This window comes from Zalophus californianus, chromosome 1 (assembly GCF_009762305.2).
Source record: "Zalophus californianus isolate mZalCal1 chromosome 1, mZalCal1.pri.v2, whole genome shotgun sequence".
NCBI lineage: Eukaryota > Metazoa > Chordata > Mammalia > Carnivora > Otariidae > Zalophus > Zalophus californianus.
The window spans coordinates 206,719,047-206,739,699 of record NC_045595.1 but is presented as its reverse complement, the minus strand read 5'-3'; the positions used below and the strand labels follow the sequence as shown (position 1 = coordinate 206,739,699).

At 41.5% G+C, this 20,653-nt stretch overlaps 1 protein-coding gene across 5 annotated transcripts in view; it reads right to left on the bottom strand.

Annotated features, from left to right (window-relative positions):
* Nucleotides 1–11,567: 11,567 nt before the first annotated feature.
* The window catches only part of DOP1B (DOP1 leucine zipper like protein B), a 112,741-nt gene continuing 103,655 nt past the window's right edge, over nucleotides 11,568–20,653 (bottom strand). For 4 of the 5 annotated variants that reach the window (XM_027584112.1, XM_027584113.1, XM_027584114.1 and 1 more), the window contains 5 exons: nucleotides 17,873–18,009; nucleotides 14,964–15,019; nucleotides 14,584–14,745; nucleotides 12,820–12,949; nucleotides 11,568–12,068 (listed from right to left, as the gene is read on the bottom strand). In XM_027584112.1, coding sequence (XP_027439913.1) covers nucleotides 11,817–12,068; nucleotides 12,820–12,949; nucleotides 14,584–14,745; nucleotides 14,964–15,019; nucleotides 17,873–18,009 — 737 coding nt within the window. In that variant the 3' untranslated portion in view covers nucleotides 11,568–11,816. Of the gene's footprint in view, nucleotides 12,069–12,819; nucleotides 12,950–14,583; nucleotides 14,746–14,963; nucleotides 15,020–17,872; nucleotides 18,010–20,653 lie in introns of those variants that run through there. The other variant, XR_003518071.1, reaches the window with a different exon arrangement.

Sequence of the window (20,653 nt, the reverse complement as noted above, 5' to 3'; positions counted from 1 at the left end):
TGCTCAGGTCATGATCCTGGAGTCCTGGGATCGAGTCCCGCATTGGGCTCCCTGCTCAGCGGGGAGTCTGCCTCTCTCTCTGACCCTCTCATGCTCTCTCTCTATCTCATTCTCTCTCTCTCAAATAAATAAATAAAATCTAAAAAAAAAACTGTACTTGAAATTTTGAATTTTGCTCTTTTGCTGGTGTGCAAATTAATAGCCAGAAACCTCACTAAAGTGGAGTTGGAGGTTCCACAGGGTGACCTCTCCTGCCCTACCCATCCTTATCAGTTGCAGACCCAATAGGAAGAGACCGACTTGACATTACCTGGACTTGACCTTGCTCCTTGGTACTACTTTACTATCCCTGGGGGAAAGAAAAACCACTTAACCTTATCTCCTACACCCCCGAAACAGCTCAAGAAGCCGCTATACTTTGAACTCCCAATTTACTCCAGTGGACTTTTTAGTTTATAACAGCCTTCCCAACCTACTTTTTCTCCTTAAAAAAAGGGTACCTCCCCTTTATTCCCTGGACTCGACTATGGGTTTTGCCGCAACTTGTTTGTCCCGGATTACAATCCTCTTTTATTCTTGAGTGAGCCCATTTTTACTAGTAAAATAACTGGCAGTTTTTATTTTATTTTTAAAATTAACACTGGGCTAGCGGTATCCGGTATGATCCTCTCTCACGATGCTGGGTAGCAGCAAAGCTGTAGTTCCCGATCAGCCATGCTATTGGGAAAATAAACAACCTATATACACTCACAACCATTGCACCCAAACAATCTGTTTTTCACTTTCAGACAGTATTTAATAAATTACATGAAACATCCAACACTTTCTTATAAAATAGGCTTTGCATTAGATGATTTTGTCCAACTGTGGGCTAACATGTGTTCTCAGCACATTTAAAGTGAGGCTAAGCTAAGCTATGACAGTCAGTGTGTTTAGGTGTATTAAATGCATTTTCAACTTACAATATTTTCCTTTTTTTAAAAGATTTTATTTATTCATTTGACAGAGAAAGAGATAGCGAGAGAGGGAACACGAGCAGGGGGAGTGGGAGAGGGAGAAGCAGGTTTCCCTCTGAGCAGGGAGCCCTCTGCTGGGCTCGATCCTAGGACCCTGGGATCATGACCCGAGCCAAAGGCAGATGCTTACCCTACTGAGCCACCCCAGGCAGCCCTCAACTTACAATATTTTCAACTTACGATGGGTTAATTGGAAGGTAACTCCATCGTAAGTCAAGGAAGATCTGCATGAATGAGAACATGTTTAGGGGTGCCTGGGTGGCTCAGTAGGTTAAGCTTCTGCCTTCAGCTCAGGTCATGATCCCAGGGTCCTGGGATCAAGCTCTGCATTGGACGCCTTGCTCAGTGGGGAGCCTGCTTCTCCCTCTCCCTCTGTACTCTCTTCGCTCTTGCTCTTGCCCTCTCTCAAGTAAATAAATAAAATCTTTAAAAAAAGTGTTTTGTTGTCACTCTTGCAACTCACCATTGGGCAAATGACATAATGTGAACACCTAAGTCAAAGTGCTAGTTAACACCACTTGTAATGCCCTGGACTGAATAATTTCTTGGTTTCCTCCAGCGTTAAGACTATTATGTAAGAGGCTTTTTCATCAACTCTATTGAGAGCCTTCTTCGCGTCTGTCAGTGTCAGGGCTCTAAGGATTTAGTGGTGAACAAAATAGAGAACTTATGATCTCAAGGCTGTGTTTGTTAAATTGTGGCCCGTTTGTGAGTTGTGAAATCGACTTGATGAGTCTCTACTAGAGCTTTGTGAAAAACAAAATAGGATTTTAATTTAATAGTATAGTGCAATGTCAATCTAGGACTATATCCAACTTCTTCACATACTAGCTATGTGCTATTCAGCAAATTACTTTGATTTTGAGATGAGACTAGTCTGGATTATGTGGCTGGGCCCTAGATGCAATCCCAAGTATCTTTATGAAACAGAGGCAGAGGGAGATGGGGTCACAGAAAGGTTATTTGACCTCTGCAGCAGAGAGAGACTTGCTATGCTGCTGGTTTTGAAAATATAGAAGGGGCCTGGAGCCAAAGAATGCAAAGAATGCAGTTCTAGAAGCTAGAGAAGACCAGGCAACTCCATTCTAGAGCCCCCCGAGTCTGCGGAGGAGACACCTTCAGCCCAATGAAACTTATTTCAGACATCTGGCCTCCAGAACTGGAAGAGAAGAAATTTCTGTCATTTTAAGCCACTGAGTTTGTGATAATTTGTTACGGCAACAAAAGGCATAGACAATATGTTCATGTACAAGCAAGTACTTACCTAAACATACAAATTCTTGTCCCCCTCCCCCCTTTTTCACACAATTGAGCACACTGTGGAATTCTGCATTCTCAAGGCTTACTCATATCGAATAAAATTTAGGCCAACATGTACAGGCTAAGCTTAGACCAGGTTGGTATAAAAGGGGATTTAACAAGAAAGTAAATGCCCCACCACACCCCTCTGGTGCTTGTATCAGACAAACCCAAGCTTGCATGGAAATCTTTATTTAAAAAAAAGTCAAAGCTAACTTGAGGTGATTTTTTAAAAGAATGTATTCATTTATTTGAGAGAGTGAGCACGAGTGGGAGGGGCAGAGGGAGAGGGAGGGAGAATCTGAAGCAGTCTCCTCGCTGAGCATGGAGCCGAGGTGGGGCTTGATCTCAGGAACCCGAGATCATGGCCTGAGCCAAAACCAAGAGTCAGACGCTTAACTGACTGTGCCACCCAGGCATCCCGATGTGATTTTTTTTTTTTTTAATGCTAAAAACTATCTTCTTTGGGGAGGGCTGTAGATTGAAAGTTCATCTCTACCCAGACTTATATGTTGAAGTCCTAACCCCCAATGTATTTGAAGGTGGAGCCTTTGGGAAGTGATTATGTCACGTGGTGAAACCCTCATGAATATTAGTGCCCTTATAATAAAAGAGGCCCTACAGAGCTCCCTCAGCTCTTGTGCCATGTGAGGACAAGGCAAGAAGAACCAAGAAGGTGCCTTGATCTTGGACTCCCAGCCTCCAGAACCGTGAGAAATAAATGTTTGTTCTTTAAGCCACCTAGACTATGGTATTTTTGTTATAGCAGCCCAAATGGACTAAGTCAGGGAAAGAGAAATTTTTTTAAAGTCCACACAATGGTTGGAATATTAGCCAGATAAAACAAAACCTCCACCTGATCTAAATCAACACAATGTGATATCTGGTTGCTTTCACAAACTTATACAGTTATGCATCTTGGGTTTTATGTAAAACAGTATATCATGGAGATCTTTCCATAACTACATAAAGAGCTTCCTCATGTTATTTTGCAACTTCATAACATTCCTTTATTTATTTATTTGTTTTTTTAAGTAATCGCTATGCCCAGTGTGGGTCTCAAACTCACAGTGAGATCAAGAGTCACACGCTCTACTGAGCCAGCCAGGTGCCCCAGTAACATTCTACTTTATTGATGTATTGTAACTTCTTCAGCCAATCCTTCTGCTTGTGGGCACAGGTTGTCTCTACACTTCTGTTATTATCAATAAGACTACAATGAAAAACTTGTATGTAAGTCATTTTACACATATATATGTATATTAGATAAATTCCTGAAAGTAGAATTGTTGGGTCAAAAGATACATCCATCCATAGTTTTGATTAAAATTGCTTGTAGTAATTTATAGTCCTTATAGCAAAGTAGAAGGGATCCTGTTTCCTCTATTACTAACACCTGCTGAAATGGTCGGTGAATAATGTCTCAGAGAAATTTTAATTTTTTCCTCATATTGTAAATTTGGGCACCTTTTTACATGTGTTAAAGCCTATTGTTTTTTCTTGTGTGTAGAACTCCCCATTCATATCTTTTGCCCATTTACTATTCTTTTTGATAGGAGTTCTTTGAGTATTAGAGAAATTAGTCCTTTGTAATAGGAGTCTCAAATATTTTTCTTGGTTTACCATTTATCTTTTACTTTGCTTATGATTTTTGTTATGCAGAATTTTTAAAAGATAATTTGTATAGTCAAAATTATTGAACTTTCTCTTTTGGCTTCTGGAATTTATATTCATCTAAGAAAGATCATCTCCATTCTTGGCTTATATAAATGTCTTCTCTTGATTTCTTCTAGTATTTTTATGGTTTTTTTTTTCATGGTTTCAATCTTTGATCTGTTTGGAATTTATTTTGGTGAAAGATGGAAGGTATACATCCAATTTATTTTTTTTTTCTGTTGGTTACCCACTTATCTCTATATCATTTATCAAATAAGCCACCTTTCTTTCTCCCTATTGATCTGAAGTGTCGTTTTTATTATATACTAAATTCTTCCTGGCATTTGTGTCCATTGATTTCTGTTTTCTTCTGTTAATCTGTTCATTTCTGCACTGGTACCAATTATTTTAGCGCTGTAATATGTTTCAAGATCTACTCAATTTAGTTCTCTTCTTTACTCTTCTTTTTCAGAAAATTCCTGGCTACTTTTGCCTATTTTTCCCATATAAATTTTAGAATGAGTTTTTCTGGTTCAAAAAAAAAAATCTAAGTGTTGCTTCTGGGGGATTGCATTAAATTTATAGATTGACTTAGAATTCACAACTTGGTGATGTTGGATCTGACCCTTCAAGACCTACTAAGCCTTTCTTTTCACTTCAAGTCTTTACTCCTTTGGAAATATTTTCTTCAAGGAGTTCTTATGAAGTTTTTTCCTGAATATTTTATTATCGTTGTTATTGTAAGTGGGATTTCATCTATCTCATAACTGGCCATTTAGATAGGTAGATAGATATAGAGATGTTGATCTCAAAAAACTGTCTTGATGTGTATACGTATATTTTAAAGATTTTATTTTTAAGTAACCTCTACACCCAAAGGTGGGGCTCGAACCCACAACCACAAAATCAAGAGTCACATGCTCTACTGACTGAGCCAGCCAGGCACCCCTTGATTTGTATATATATTAACTTTTCATTGAGTTTGATTGCCTTTAGGCTAATCATGCGCTTCAATTAGCCGCAAGCTCCGCCTGTCTCAATCATAGTAAACCATTTGTCTGTTTCCTGAAGGATTTATTTATTTATTTTAAAGATTTTATTTATTTATTTGAGAGAGAGAGAATGAGAGACAGAGAGCACAAGAGGGAAGAGGGTCAGAGGGAGAAGCAGACTCCCTGCCGAGCAGAGAGCCCGATGTGGGACTCGATCCTGGGACTCCAGGATCATGACCTGAGCCGAAGGCAGTCGCTTAACCAACTGAGCCACCCAGGCGCCCTCCTGAAGGATTTAGATTCCTTAACAATTAGATTGTTAACCTGGCTTAGATTTAGAAAGAAACATAAAACAATTACAAGGGAAACATGAAAGAATAGACAATCACGTGCTTATCAGTTCAGATAGTATCTTCACTGTAACACAGCGAGCTCTCGCCATACAGTAGTGTCCAGGGTCAAGTGCTCACCCTCCAGACAGTACAGCGGTGTTTTGTTGTCAAAGGGTCCAATAAGAATTGAGGACAAGCCCAGTGAAGACAGAAAAAGCAGTCTTCACATGTTTTTCAGGTGGGCTGGGCTGACTCTTAATGGAATCAGGCAGTTCAAGGACCAGCAGGGAAGAGTGGGGGAAGGAAGCCAAGCCAAGCAGCCTCATGCGCCAATACTGGGTGGTGAGACAGCATGAGCCTCAGGGAGGTGGTCTGAGTTTAGGGCCAAAAACTGTGTTCCCGGGCGCCTGGGTGGCTCAGTTGGTTAAGCGACTGCCTTCAGCTCAGGTCATGATCCTGGAGTCCCGGGATCGAGTCCTGCATCGGGCTCCCTGCTCAGCGGGGAGTCTGCTTCTTCCTCTGACCCTCTTCCCTCTCGTGCTCTCTATCTCTCATTCTCTCTCTCTCAAATAAATAAATAAAATCTTAAAAAAAAAAAACCCACCAAAAACTGTGTTCCCTGAGCCCCCAGCTGTCTAGTCCTATAAATTACTTCATTCAAATTTGGGTTTACTGCTCTTTCTTCCTCCTCCAGCACCCATCTTTATCAGAGATATCAACTTTATGTTTTTCATTTAGTTATCTCGGGCTGCTTATAAATGCCAGACCCCAAAGGAACTGAAGATACAGGCTCTGTCTCTTCCACAAAAGGGGCACTTGCCTTGCAGCTGGTGATGGGCTAGGACGTCAGTACAAGCTTTAATAGGGCGGCCCTGTGACAAAGTGCCTCACTGTGTCTGAGGAACTGTAGAAAGGAGCAAGACTGAGGAGTTTGGGTCTCAAAGATTGGCTCCCATATATTTGTTAAGTAAATGACTTGAGCCTGGTGAAAGAAGAGGAGAAAGTAGTATCAAGCAGTTGGAACGACATATGGAAGAAATGCAAGAGATGAGAAATGGTGAGTGGTTGGAGGAGACAGAAGAGACAGACAAGAGGCCTCCAGGTCTGAAGAGTCATTATTACAATTTCAATTTAGGGTAACATGTAAAGTGACTTCTTTAGAGCCAAACATTGAAGGGCAAGTTTCTCCTTTATTTTCCACCTCCTATCTGCTTCTGGTTGACTTTGGGGGGGAAACCCAGAATGAGACAGATGTTTGCTCATCACGTAAGGGGGAACCCCAGCTGTCTCCCATGCCCTCACTTTAAACTCACAGTATTTTTGTTTTTGTCTTAAAAATTGTATTGTATACAGAACGTAAAATTTACCATTTTACCCATTTTTTTTCAGCGTACGATCCGGTGACATTAATTTTACTCACATTGTTGTGTCCCCATCACCACCATCCATTTACAGAACTTTTTCATCTTTCCAAACTGAAATGCTATACCCATTGAACACCAACTCCCCAGCGCCCCCACCCCCGGCCTGTGGTACCCACTCTTCTACTTTGTCTATGAATTTGGCTATTTCCAGTCCCTCATGCAAGTGGAATTATACATTTGTCCTTCTGTGACTGGTATACTTACCATAATGTCCTCAAGTTTCGTCCATGTTGTGGCATGTGTGAGAATTTCCTTCCTTTTTACGGCTGAATAATATTCCATCATGTGTATAAACCACATTTTGTTTATCTAGTCATCTGTCAACGGATACTTGGGTCATTTCCACCTCTTGGCTATGGTGGAAATGTTGCTATGAACATGGATGTACAAGCCTCTGAGATTCTGCTTTCAGTTCTTTTTAGGGGAATTGCTGGATCATAAGGTAATTCTATTTTTAACTCTTTGAGGCACTACCTTACTCTTGTCCTAGACCTACAGTATTTTAAAGTCTATTTCCTTTCCCCCTTGGCTTAAAGGTGGACTTCCTTGATTTTGATGGAGAACCACTTGGAAGGAGCTACCTATATGGGATGAGAAGTAACCAAACAAGCTCAGCCTTGCTAGTTTCCTCCTGGTTTCCATAAAAGTCACCATATGTCTGAATACATTGCTCTGAAAACTAGGGTTTCTCCCAGAATGGTTCAGGAAGCTCCTGCGACAAAAACAACTTGTTACACAAGCAAATTCCTGAATGTCATCCCATCTACTGATCCAGACGCTCTGGGGAGGAGGCTAGGCATTCTGCAAGTTAGCAAGCTCTCCAGGTGAGTCTCCTGCACAGATGAGTGGGAGGACCCTTGCTAAGCATAGTTGCTTTGCTGGATTCCAGCTGTAACTGAAAGATTTCTAACCTCAGGATACTCATATCCATTCTCAAAAATGCTTGAAGGGGTCCCCTTCACTCTGAACTTCAGAGACAGCACCGAGTGGTCGAAGAGGATTGAATGGTCTGGAATGATTACGACAAGACTTAACAAAATACGGACACACGATCACACACACAGGACACTCGTGCAACACAAGCCCAGTTGTTCCTTCATGCAGAACGGGGAGACTCCTTAGCTGGTCCACATCCTGCTCCTAATCATATTCTCTCGTTTGAAGGTGTTGGTTTTGCCTGTTCATTGGTTTGTCTCACTGAACTGCAAGTAATACCTCCTAGGGGGCATTGTCTTACAACGGAGCATTTTTTTCCAATGGCACAGAATTCTGTCTGGTCTCCCGGGTAATTGTTCTCCTGGGTAACTTTTTTTTTTTAATTTTTATTGTTATGTTAATCACCATATATTACATAATTTGTTTTGGTGTAGTGTTCCATGATTCATTGTTTGTTCATAACACCCAGTGCTCCATGCAGAATGTGCCCTCCTCAATACCCATCACCAGGCTAACCCATCCCCCCACCCTCCTCCCCTCCAGAAACCTGTTTGTTTTTCAGAGTCCATCATCTCTCCTGGTTCATCTCCCCCTCTGACTTACTCCTCTTCATTCTTCCTCTCCTGCTATCTTCTTCTTTTTTTTTTTTCTTAAAATATGTTGCGTTATTTGTTTCTGGGTAACTTTTAAGTACAAGCTTCATCAACTATTTCCACAAATCTAGCTACTTCTACTCCTAATTTAAATGGGCATAACGTACAACTAATGGGAAATAAGGCTCATTCTCCTCTACAACACATCACCACCCCTTCAAAGCTAGGAGCCGTGTGTGGCCCTAATAGGAGCATGTTTTACAGGAAGTCATGAATGGGCGGGGTAGGTTCAGAAACTGTCTTCCACACATTACTGAAAAGAAGCAGCCACCTCAGGGGTTTCCTGTCTCACTTTCTCAGCCCTGGGGTTGAGAACAGAGGGCTCTAGAGGGAGTCAGACCTGGGTTTTGTTTCCTGGCTCTGCTGAACTTGTAGAACGGGGTAAGCCCCTAACTCCTAAGGAGGTGGTAAGAAAGCAAATGAGGCAGGTAACACACTTGGCACCGTGCCTGGCCCCTGGCAAGCACCCTAATAGTGGGGATCACTTCATCCCACGCACACGCGCCCCTCTCCCACCAACACTGCCCACAGCTCTGGGTGTCCAAAACTCTGCTCTTAGAGCACCAGTCTGTTCCGCTTGCCCTGGCTGCCCTTGGCAAGCCCCACCTCTCGCAGCACACTCCCCGCCCTCGGTGCAGTGACTCAGGGCTTAACACAGAGCACCAGCTGCCTCTGGGAGGAATGGAGTCAGAGCGGTTGGCTCCAAAGCGGGGTGCAGAAGGGCCTCTGTTGGGAAGCAGAAAATATCAGAACTATCAATCTTGCTTTTCTGCATGCTTCCAGACATTGGGGTGGGCACAGCCTTCTTTTTTTAGTGATGGGTGCATGATCAAAACTGTTTATAGATCACAAAGGCGGCATGGAGATGATTAGTTGCTACAACTCTAAGATATAGTTACATTCGATATTCCCATTTTATAGATGATAAGACTGAGGCACAAAGTTTTGCCCAAGCTAGTACGTGGGGAAGCTAAGTGTCACACCCAGGCAAGTTGACTTTGGAGCTTAAACCCTCAACTGCTGTGCTACATGCTAACTAAAGATTTAGATTACTTCATGTTTATAAGACTTCTTCAGTGTTGTAGGAGAAAAATAGGGATGTGTTGTTGAATCCCTGTCTTTTAAGATTTCCATTTAATATGATATTTTCAGAAACCATTAAGCTGTTTTAGATACTGGGGAGAAAAAAAATGAAAAACAAAATTTATAAATCTAAGTACAGATACAAGAACTGCCTTCCATGGCATAATAGCCAGGATGACATTAAGTTACTAGTTTTGTTGTAAATTTTGATATATGAACATATGCACCCACCTTGATGTTAACTATTAATCAGCTTATGGTTATCTCCTCACAGTCTGAATACAGCTAACTCACAATGTAAGTTACACAGGATTTATAAGTCTACACTTCAATATTTAAAATTTCAGTGACCAAACTTGCAAATGTTTTAAAAGGTATCCCCTCACATGCAAAAAACCATAACTTTCACACACGTTTGTACGAATACCCGTTTCCAGTGGTGCTTTTTTATTTATTTATTTATTTTTAAATTTATTTATTCATGAGAGAGAGAGAGAGAGAGAGAGAGAGAGGCGCAGAGGGAGAAGCAGGCTCCCAAGGAGCAGGGAGCCCGATGCGGGACTCGATCCCAGGACCCTGGGATCATGACCTGAGCCAAAGGCAGACGCTTAACCATCTGAGCCACCCAGGCGCCCCGGTGCTTTTTTATTCTTATCTTCAGCCCTTACTTAGGTAATCAGGTGGTTCTGTGCTCCCCAAATCCTAGATTGGGGCTAATGATGCACATTTCTTCTGCACTGCACACAAACTTACTAGTTTGTAGTAAGTAGAAGGATGTTAGGAGAAACTTAACCGATGTTGGCCGCATTCCAGAACACCCTGGTTTACAGAAAGGATGGACAGGAGAGCATGCTTTAGGCTTCGTATGCATCATCTGGCCCGGAATGAGACTCCATGCAGTGCTCTGGAGGCTGAAAAGGGGACATGAGGTAGGCAAGTCTGGAAGGCAAACCACGCTCACTGGCAGAGTGAAGGCTCCCACAGCAGAGCAGGGGCGCCAAGCCAGGACTCTAAATAGGGTAGCTGGCATAAGACAGAGAGGCTTGGAAAGAGTGGGGCGACCTGCTGCCAGGTGAGAGGAGTCCGTGCTTAGAAAGGGATTATTTTAATGAATGGGGAGGTCTACAAAGTGGGAAAGAGATCCCAGAAAGGACAGAGTGCGAGGAAAGAGTCCAAAGGGTCAGTGTGCCAGAAGTAGCCTCAGGCATTAAAGGCTCCAGGACAACATCGACTGATTTATGTTAGATGGAAAGTGCTGGCAAAGCACATAATGGTACAAAAGTAAGGCTACAGCTGTCAGTTTTGCAAACTATGTATGTCTTTCGAAGCTGGATGCCCTGTGATTTTAACATGTGATTTAAAACAAAAATTATTTATAATTTCTATACCCAATGTGCAGCTTGAACTCATAACCCTGAGATCAAGAGTCATATGCTCCACCGACTGAGCCAGCCAGGTGCCCCTTAACGCGTGATTTTTTTTTTTTAAGATATTTATTTATTTGAGAGACAGAGAGAGTGCAAGCAAGAGCGGGGGTGGGAGGGCGGGGTAGGGGTGGGGCAGAGGGGGAGGGAGAGGGAAAGAATCCCAAGCCGACTCTTCTCTAAGAAGCCTGACCTGGGGCTCAATCTCACAACGCTGAGATCATGATCTGAGTCAAAATCAAGAGTCAGAGGCTTAACCAACTGAGCCACCTAGGCGCCCCTACCATGTGATTTTAATGGGTAAGAGTTAAATACACTGCAATATCTTCAAGCCCTTACCACTGCTGAATAGTCAATGGTAATGGGCAATTATTATTTTCAGAAAATAATATACTTTGGCTCTAAAATGTGGTACCAAAAAAAATGCTTTAAAAGACATACATGTAGGTGCCTGGGAGGCTCAGTTGGTTAAGCGACTGCCTTCGGCTCAGGTCGTGATCCCGGAGTCCCAGGATCGAGTCCCACATTGGGCTCCCTGCTCGGTGGGGAGTCTGCTTCTCCCTCTGACCCTCTCCCCTCTCATGTTCTCTCTCACTCTATCTCAAATAAATCTTTAAAAAAAAAAAGGACATATGTGTGAAAGGTTAAAAGTAATATTCAACAAGTGTAAACTTTTACAGAAATATACTGACACAGCCCATGTATTTACATCAATAAAGAAAACTCATTACCTTCGCACTTCATATTACACATTTTGTGCTAGCATTAGATGATATATTAATTTTATTTTCTTTACATAAATTGAGGAAGAAACATACAATCAGATCCAAATATATTACAAGGCATTTAGGGAGGTGTGTTTTGTTGCCCAACAGAAAATTATCTGAAATCGACCTTGAAAATGGAAACAGACTTATTTAAAAGCACTATCCTGGCTCCTCTCTTGTTTAGAATATATCCTGCTTTTCAGGATATATTCTGAAAAATTCTGTCTTATGTGGTTAAGACTCTAGATGTTCCAAAAAATCATATTCAACACATTCTTCTAGTTGTTTCAAGACCCTTCGGCTATCTGTGACAGGAAACTCCAAGACCGGAGGTCCTCGGGTATCAGCAGGCAGTTTACTCTGGGTTTTAAAAGCACAATTTAGAGTCTGGAAGAATGGCATCAATTGCCTGATGCTGGAAACAGAATGTTGGCGCAGAAGGGGGAATTCATTCTTCATGGTGATCTCATCAGAGCTGCCAATTTCCTGCAAAACAAAACAAAACAAAACAAAACAAAACAACACAACAACCTCATAAAGATGATATGGCTTTGCTAAGGGTTAGAGATGCAAGTGAGGTACATGAAGGCAGCAAACCTAAGCGGTGGGTTCTTTTTTTTTTTTTTTTAAGATTTTATTTATTTTTTGTCAGAGAGAGAGAGACAGCAAGAGAGGGAACACAAGCAGGGGGAGTAGGAGAGGGAGAAGCAGGCTTCCCGCTGAGCAGGGAGCCCGATGCGGGGCTCGATCCCAGGACCCTGGGACCATGGCCTGAGCCGAAGGCAGACGCTTAACGACTGAGCCACCCAGGCGCCCCAAGTAGTGGGTTCTTTATGAACATTCACTACCAGCACTAATGGCAGTTTCCAAACGAACTCAAATGCTGGTCTTCAACTGACATTTTCCATCAGGATGTCACCCCGGCCCCCCAGGCCCCGCCATTCTTCCCGCAGGCCCTTCCTCTGCATAATACAGGGACTCTGTATAAAACTACTTCCACGGATCCCGATTCTGTTTTCCAGGATGCTTACCTCAGCAACTGGGAGGAGAAAGTGACATATAAATGAGAAAATAAAGATGGGCTTTAGACCACCTCCAAGTTTTAACACTCGGATCAAAGAACTTTAGAAAATTATTCAAAGTCATTAAAATCAAGTGGCGCGTGGAGGACTTCTCCTGCTGCCTAGACTTTCTCCCTTCTGCCACAAATATAAATTGCAAAAAGGAAGACATTTACCCCATATTTTAATTTTAGAAGTTCAAGAATCCTAACGGTGTGGGGTTTGCATTCTTGGTGATTCTCCTCTAGATCTGACAGGAAGGCAGGGCCCTCTGTGTCCACTTCTGGAACAAACGCCCACCTGTAACTGGATGAAAAAAAAATCTGATGTCAGGCATGCTGACTCAGAGCCCACTTCAAAAAGATTTTTTAAACAGTTTTATTGAGATATAATTCACACACCATACAATTCACCCATTTGAAGTGTATACTTTAATAGCCTTTCGTTTATTTGCAGAATTGTCTATCCATCACCGTAGTCAACTTTAGGTTATTTTCATCACCCCAAGAAGAATCCCTGCTCCCTTTAGCTATCACCCTGCAATCCCTTGCACCCCCTTCGTCTGGGCCACCACCAATCTATTTTCTGTCTCTTCATATTTTCTTATTCGGGACAGTTCATATAAACTGGATTATAGAGCATGTGGTTTTTTGTGAATGGCTTCTTTCACTTCCTATGCTGCTGCCAAGGTGCATCCATGCTGTAAGGACACGTTGGTACTTCATTTCTTTTATTGCTGGGTATTTCACCGTACGGATACTCGTACATCGATGGACTTTAGATTGTCTCCACTTTTTGCTTATTATGCATAATGCCACTATGCATACTCCTATACATCATAACCCACTTAAAAAAAACTTTCTTTTCTTACATCAGGTTTAGGTTTGCAACACAACTGCCCGGCAAGTCCATATGTGCCCGCCCCCCGCCCGGCCTGCGATGCCCTCCAAAGTCCAGAGTTTACCACAGGGCTCACTCTTGGTGGTGTGCATTCTATGGGTTTGAATAAATGTATAATGACATGTATCCACCACTATAGTATCAAATAAAGTAGTTTCACTGTCCTAAAAATCCTCTGTGTTCTGAGTCCCTCTCTCGTAACCCCTGACAATCATTTTATTGTCTCCATAGTTTTGCCTTTTCCAGAATATCATAGAGCTGGAAGCATACAGTATGTAGCCACTTCAAATTGGCTTCTTTCACTTTGTAATATGCAGTTAAGAAGAACCCACATTTTATTATTTTTTTTAAAGATTTTATGTATTTATTTGACACAGAGAGGCACAGTGAGAGAGGGAACACAAGCAGGGGGAGCGGGAGAGGGAGAAGCAGGCTTCCCGCCGAGCAGGGAGCCCGATGCGGGGCTCGATCCCAGGACCCTGGGACCATGACCTGAGCCAAAGGCAGACGCTCAACGACTGAGCCACCCCGGTGCCCCAAGAAGAACCCACATTTTAACCACAAACATTTCTACATGATTACTCTCTTACTCTCTGTAGGGAGATAGGATAGAGAGAAGTGGCATCTGGGGCCAGGCATGAAATTAACCACATGAGCAGCTGTGTTAAGCCTATAGGAAATGTAAGCCAATATGGGCAAAGTGAGCTGGAGATAGAGTGTCCCATTTATTTAATTAAAAACAAACAAAGAAATCTACACAAATGCAGTGAGGACCACCAGCCCGTGACTCTTGTTTTATACACATTCAGTAGCAAAGCCCCCTCAACACACACACCCCCGCCCAGAAACCCATCCATAAACACTATTATGAGCCAAATTCAGAAAACCACAGGTCTTGTAAGAACTCTGAAACCTGGTATTCTCATTGGCCACTAGAAACCCCCAACTGGGGCTTCTCACACACCCTACACAACAAAGTGAAAGTGCTGACAAGGAAAGTCACCATTTCAAAGAGGACATATGGTCTTAATCTGACTTACATTTGAAATAACGGCATCTTGTCAGGTGGAAAAGAAAGTGCTGTGTCCAGGAATTTGCAAGCTGATAAATATAAGACCAGTTCACTCTGGGGTATCTCCCCCGCTGAGGGCCCATTTCCATCGGCAACTGAAACTTTCATTCTGTTGATTTTGTTGCTGTTTCTATAAATTTGCAAAGAAACGCTTGTTATAAATTCGTTCACATACGCTGTAGTCCATTTGCCTGTGCAAGGTCCCTAGGAAGTTTTTTCCGTTTAAGACATGGTCCAATAGCTGGTCCCTTCACAAGTACGTCAAGAAAATAACACTGACTGTTAGATAACCGTATATCACACAGTGATGTCTGCTCACATATGCAGACACACCCTGGCACAACTCACCTCAATGACTCATCATCCTCTTTCAGATCTTCTTCAAGCTGTATGAATATCTGAATCTTAACAAGAAAACATAAATTCAATTTACTATTTGAGAGAGATTAAATCCAGCTTGATGTTTAGAATGTATATGGCCATAAAAAATAACAAAGCAAAACAATCAGCAAAATGAAAAGACAACCTACAGCGTGAGGAAAAATATTTGCAAACCAAATATCTGATAAGGGGTTAATATCCAAAATATATTAAAAAACTCATACAACTCAATAACAAAAAAGCAAATAATTTAATTTAAAAATAGGCAAAGGACCTGAATAGACATTTCCTTTTTTTTTTTTAAAGTTTTATTTATTTATTTGACACAGAGACAGCGAGAGAGGGGGAGTGGGAGAGGAAGAGGCAGGCTCCCCGCTGAGCTGGAAGCCCGATGTGGGGGCTCCATCCCAGGACCCTGGGATCATGACCTGAGCCGAAGGCAGATGCTTAACGCCTGAGTCACCCAGGCGCCCCCTGAATAGACATTTCCAAAGAAGATATCATGGCCTACAGGTCCACGAAAAGATGCTCTGCATCATTATCCATCAGGAAAATGCAAAACAAACAAACAAAAACCCCAGTGACATATCACCTCACACCTGTTGTAATGGCTAGCATCAGGAACACAAGAGACAACCAGTGTCAGTGAGGATGTGGAGAAAAGGAACGCTCGTGCACTGTGGGTGGGAATGCAAACTGGTGCAGCCACTGTGGAAAGGAGGTTCCTCAAAAAAATTAAAAACAGAGCTACTTTCTGATTTGGGAATTACACTTCTGGGAGTACATCAGAAGGAAATGCAAACATGATGTTGATGAGATATCTGCACTCCCATGTTCACTGCAGCATTATTTACAAGACATGGAAACAACCTAAATGTCTACTGATGGATGAATGGATAAAGAAAATGTTGTATATTATACAGTGGAATATCATTCAGCTATAAAAAAGGAGGAAATCCTGCCATTTGGAACAACATGGATGAATCTTGACAACATTATAATAAGTGAAATAAGTCAGACAAATACTGCATAATCTAATTTATATGTAGAATCTTAAAAAAAAACAAAACAAAAATAAGCCAAATTCATAGAAAAAGAGATCAGATTTGTGGTTACCAAAGGCAGGTGTGGGGGAGGGGAAATGGCATGAAGATGGCCCAAAAGTACAAACTTCCATTTTAAGATAAAAAAGTACTAGGGGTGTCACATCCAACATGACAATAGTTAACATTGCTGTAGGGTATATATGAAATATTAAAAGTAAATCTTAAGAGTTCTTATCACAAGGAAGAATCTTTTTTTCTCTTTTCATAATCTACGAGATGATGGATGTTAGCTGAACTTCCTGTGGTCATCACTTCACCATATATGTTAGTCAAATCACTTTGTACACCTTAAGGTTGTATACTGCTGTATGTCAATTATATCTCGGTAAAACTGGAAAAAAACAGTTTAAAAAATAGCAAATAATATCAAACAATACAAATTAGTTGGAATAAGCTGACAGTTAAAAGACCACATATGATTGCAGAAGATAAAATATTCTCTATTTAACCAAAAACTATGTGTTATCAACTTGAAAATTTTCAGATAAAATTAGGTATATATGAAATAGTCCATTATTCCTGATAAAGAATTTTGAAAATATTCCTAAATATGTGTTTAGAATCTTATGACATGTCTGTACGACTAATTTATAACTAGACGTGAGTAAGGAAGAAGAACTAAATGTGTGGAGTATTTCAGAAATGCTGCTCTTAAAAGCCTACCCACAAACTTACAGCGCTTTCAGAGATTAATGGTTATTAATAGCCTTCTAAACAGCAGTAAGCTTTCAACCTTAAATTTTTTTTTAAAGATTTTATTTACTTATTTGACAGAGAGAGAGAGAGCACAAGCAAGGGGAGTGGCAGGCAGAGGGAGAGGGAAGAAGCAGGCTCCCCACTGAGGAGGGAGCCTGACGCGGGGCTCTATCCCAGGACCTGGGGGATCATGACCTGAGCTGAAGGCAGACGCTTAACCGACTGTGCCATCCAGGCACCCATCAACCTTAAATATTTCTGTATAAGATATGGTTTCAAAGAAACTCACAATATAGGTACAGTGGGCCTATTATGGAAATCCATTATCAGTGAATGTGAACATCTGGCCATGAAGTTCTTCAATGGAAATAGGAAGGATTTAGGAAAGATAATTTTTCACAGGAATCTTTAGTTATGTGGATTCATGGTACGGTATGGTAGGTCATGGTATGTGGTGGTAATATTTCTAGTCATGGGTGTAAACTCTATAGTTTAGAACTTAAAGGATTAATCTGCAGATTATGTAATTCATGTCACCATAAATTACAGTTTACACCAGTAGCTTGGAAACATGATAACTTGACATCTTCCCTCTAATTTGCTTTTGACTTCACTTGAGATGGCACCTCCAACTCAGATATTGTGAAGGCATCCGTATCTAAAGATGATCTGAATCTTTTCTCCCTAGAGGCACTAGATCTAAAGGAGCTTGCCTAGGAACTTTCCTGACTGTAGTAGCAGGAAGATAGTAACTTACAGAGATTTTACGTTTCTTGAATTTTACCTTCTCGACTTGCCCAATGGTGGTTAGTTAGTAACGTGTACATAGTTATTCACTGTGCCTTAAAGTTTTATACTTTGTTTATACAAACTATAACATTTCCCAGAGATACATTAAATGATTTTGTCTCAAAAAAAATTTCCCTATTTAACCAAGAGCTGACTGTGTGCTATGAGCTTGGTTGAAAATTTTGCAGATAAAATTAAGATATATATGAAATAGTATACTATTCCTGAAAAAATCATTTAAAAAAGCTCCAGTCCCGCTTTCAAGAGTAAAATATTTGTACTTACTAACTCAGAGACCATTATGGGCCACAATGAAGTCAAATGTTGGGGAGATATTCTTAGCAGCAGAACTCTGAAAAAAAGAAACATCTGAGCAGCAACTATGGATGTCTGTCCAACTCTGAGATTGTCTGTCAGGCGTTCTAAGGAAAGAAGATTTTAAAGATGTCACACAAATATGCAGTTTGAGGTTTCTCATTAGACAAAGAAAAAAATAAAACTGTATTTGTTTCGACATTTAACAACAATGCAGCCTAAGACATGGGTGCTGGGAGAATGTTTCTGCCCCCCCCCCCCATTTACCTCCAGCCCTCTTCTTTATGAGGTGAAGCAGTTCATGGCCTTTGCTAAAGGAATGAACCAAGTGGCTCTTATTTCCCTGCCACAGTTGACCAGAAAGATACCAACTTCTGACTTAACCCAGAAATCCATTGGATGACCAATGACCACTAAATTCTCTTCTGAGAATATGAAATGTAAGACACAAGAACCACAGACAGTCCTTGGTGAGTGATGGTGCTCTAGGATCAAAGAGGTTGGCTGGCCGCTGACACCATATTCTGGGAGTGAGGAGTGGGAAGTGGCATGAGTGAATAAAAGGAGAGGTATTCAATGAAGTTGGGATTTCGTGGCCAAGACAAAAACTTTAATTCCTGTAGGGAAAAAAGGTGTGAGTTCCTCTAGCCCCTAGAAGTCTTCCCCACTTCTCCACTGAAGTAACTGTCTGCAGAATGTGATTTCCGCCCCCCATAATTTAAGGTTTCTTAGGAACATAACAAATTGCTATAGCAAACAGCTAAACTATAGTCATGCTAGTTAAGATTTGTTTGTAGTATCTTAGTAATAAACTTGCCTTTATCTGTACTAGCTTGAGTAGGTTTATACTTCTTCCTTTTAAAACTATTCTTGACCAGGGGCGCCTGGCTGGCTCAGTCCGTAGAGTTTGTGACTCTGGATCTCAGGGTTGTGAGTTCAAGCCCCACATTGGGTGTAGAGATTACTTAAATAAAAACTTAAGAAAAAAATACTCTTGACCAAATGAAGGTTCAAGCACAGTTCAGACATTTGACAGACAGGTTGGAATTTTTGTTTTTAAAATTCTTTTTAAGTAATCTCTACACCCAGTGTGGTCTTGAACTCAAGACCCCAAGATCAAGGGGGCGCCTGGGTGGCTCAGTCGGTTAAGCATCTGCCTTCAGCTCAGGTCGTGATCCCAGGGTCCTGGGATGGAGCCCCACATCGGGCTCCCTGCTCCGCGGGAAGCCTGCTTCTCCCTCTCCCACGCCCCCTGCTTGTGTTCCCTCTCTCGCTGTGTCTCTCTCTGTCAAATAAATAAAATCTTAAAAAAAAAAAAAAAAGACCCTAAGATCAAGAGTCACACCAATAAAGAGGTGATAATGGAGGTTGGGATTATCGGGAAAGGATTTTAAAGATGTGGTCTAAAAATATTCCAGTAATCAATTACGGACATTTGAAACAAATAAAAAATAGAATATGTCAGCAAAGAAATAGGAGCTACAAAGAAGAGCCAGATGGAAATTTTAGAACTAAAAAGTAAAATCACTGAAATAGAAAAGCCGTCACTGATGGGCTCAACAGCAGAATGGAGATGACAGAGGGCAGAGGGAAGTTGAAGATGGAATCGGTGAAAAACAACTGAAACTGAACAAAAGAAGGAAAAAAGATGGGGGGGTAAGCAGGCTCAGGGACCAGTGGGACAATGAAAGATCTAACATTTCGGTCACTGGAGTCCCAGAAAAAGGAAAAAGGGTATAGGCTGGGAAAATATTTGAAGAAATAATGACCGACAACCTTCCAAATTTGGTGAAAGATGTGCATCTACAGATACAAGAAGCTGATGAACTCCAGGAAGGATAAAACCAAAGACATCAGTTAAGTTACCTCACAAAACTTCTGAAAAAGTAAAGATAAAAGTCTTGATACTGGTCAGAGGGAAATGATACATTACAGTAGTGTGCCATCTTATCCACAGTCCTGCTTTCTGAGGTTTCACTGAGCCATGGTCAACTGAGGCCGACTGCAGTCCAGGAGCAGATGACCCTCCCTCTGACATATCGCCGGGGGGGGGGGGTCAGTGGTAGCCTCACATTACACATCATATGCCTACGTCACTCACCTCACTTCATCTCATCACATGGGCATTTTATCACCTCTCATCAGTCACAAGAAGGGTGAGGACAGTGCAATAAGATATTCTGAGAGAGAGAGGACATTCACGCAACTTTCACTACAGTGTATTGTTATAACTGTTGCATTTTATTACTGTTGTTGTTAATCTCCTACTGTGTCTAATTTATGAATTAAACTTTATCATAGGCATGTACGTACAGCAAAAATCATAGTGTACGTAGTATTTGGTACTGTCCATGGTTTTAGGCATCCACTAGGGGTCTTGGAATGTACCCCATGCGGAAAAGGGGGCCTACTGTACCTAAAAAGGAACAGTAATTTGAATGAGAGCAGATTTCCCTCAGAAACCATGGAGTCAGAAAGAAGTGGCACATTTTTCAAGTGCTGAAAGAAAAGAACTTCACCCCAGAATTCTATTTCTAGGGAAAATATCCTTCTGGGTGCTTGGTCACCCAGACCAAAAAGAAGGAAGGTGAGATAAACAGTCTCCATGAAGGGAAACAGAGAAAACTTGTGGCCAGATCTGTACTCAAAGAACATCCAGAAGATGTTCTTCAGACAAATCAGAAATGCTAACAGTCAGAAACGTGGAACATCAAGACAAAAGAGCAACCGAAAGGGTAAATCCGGGAGTAA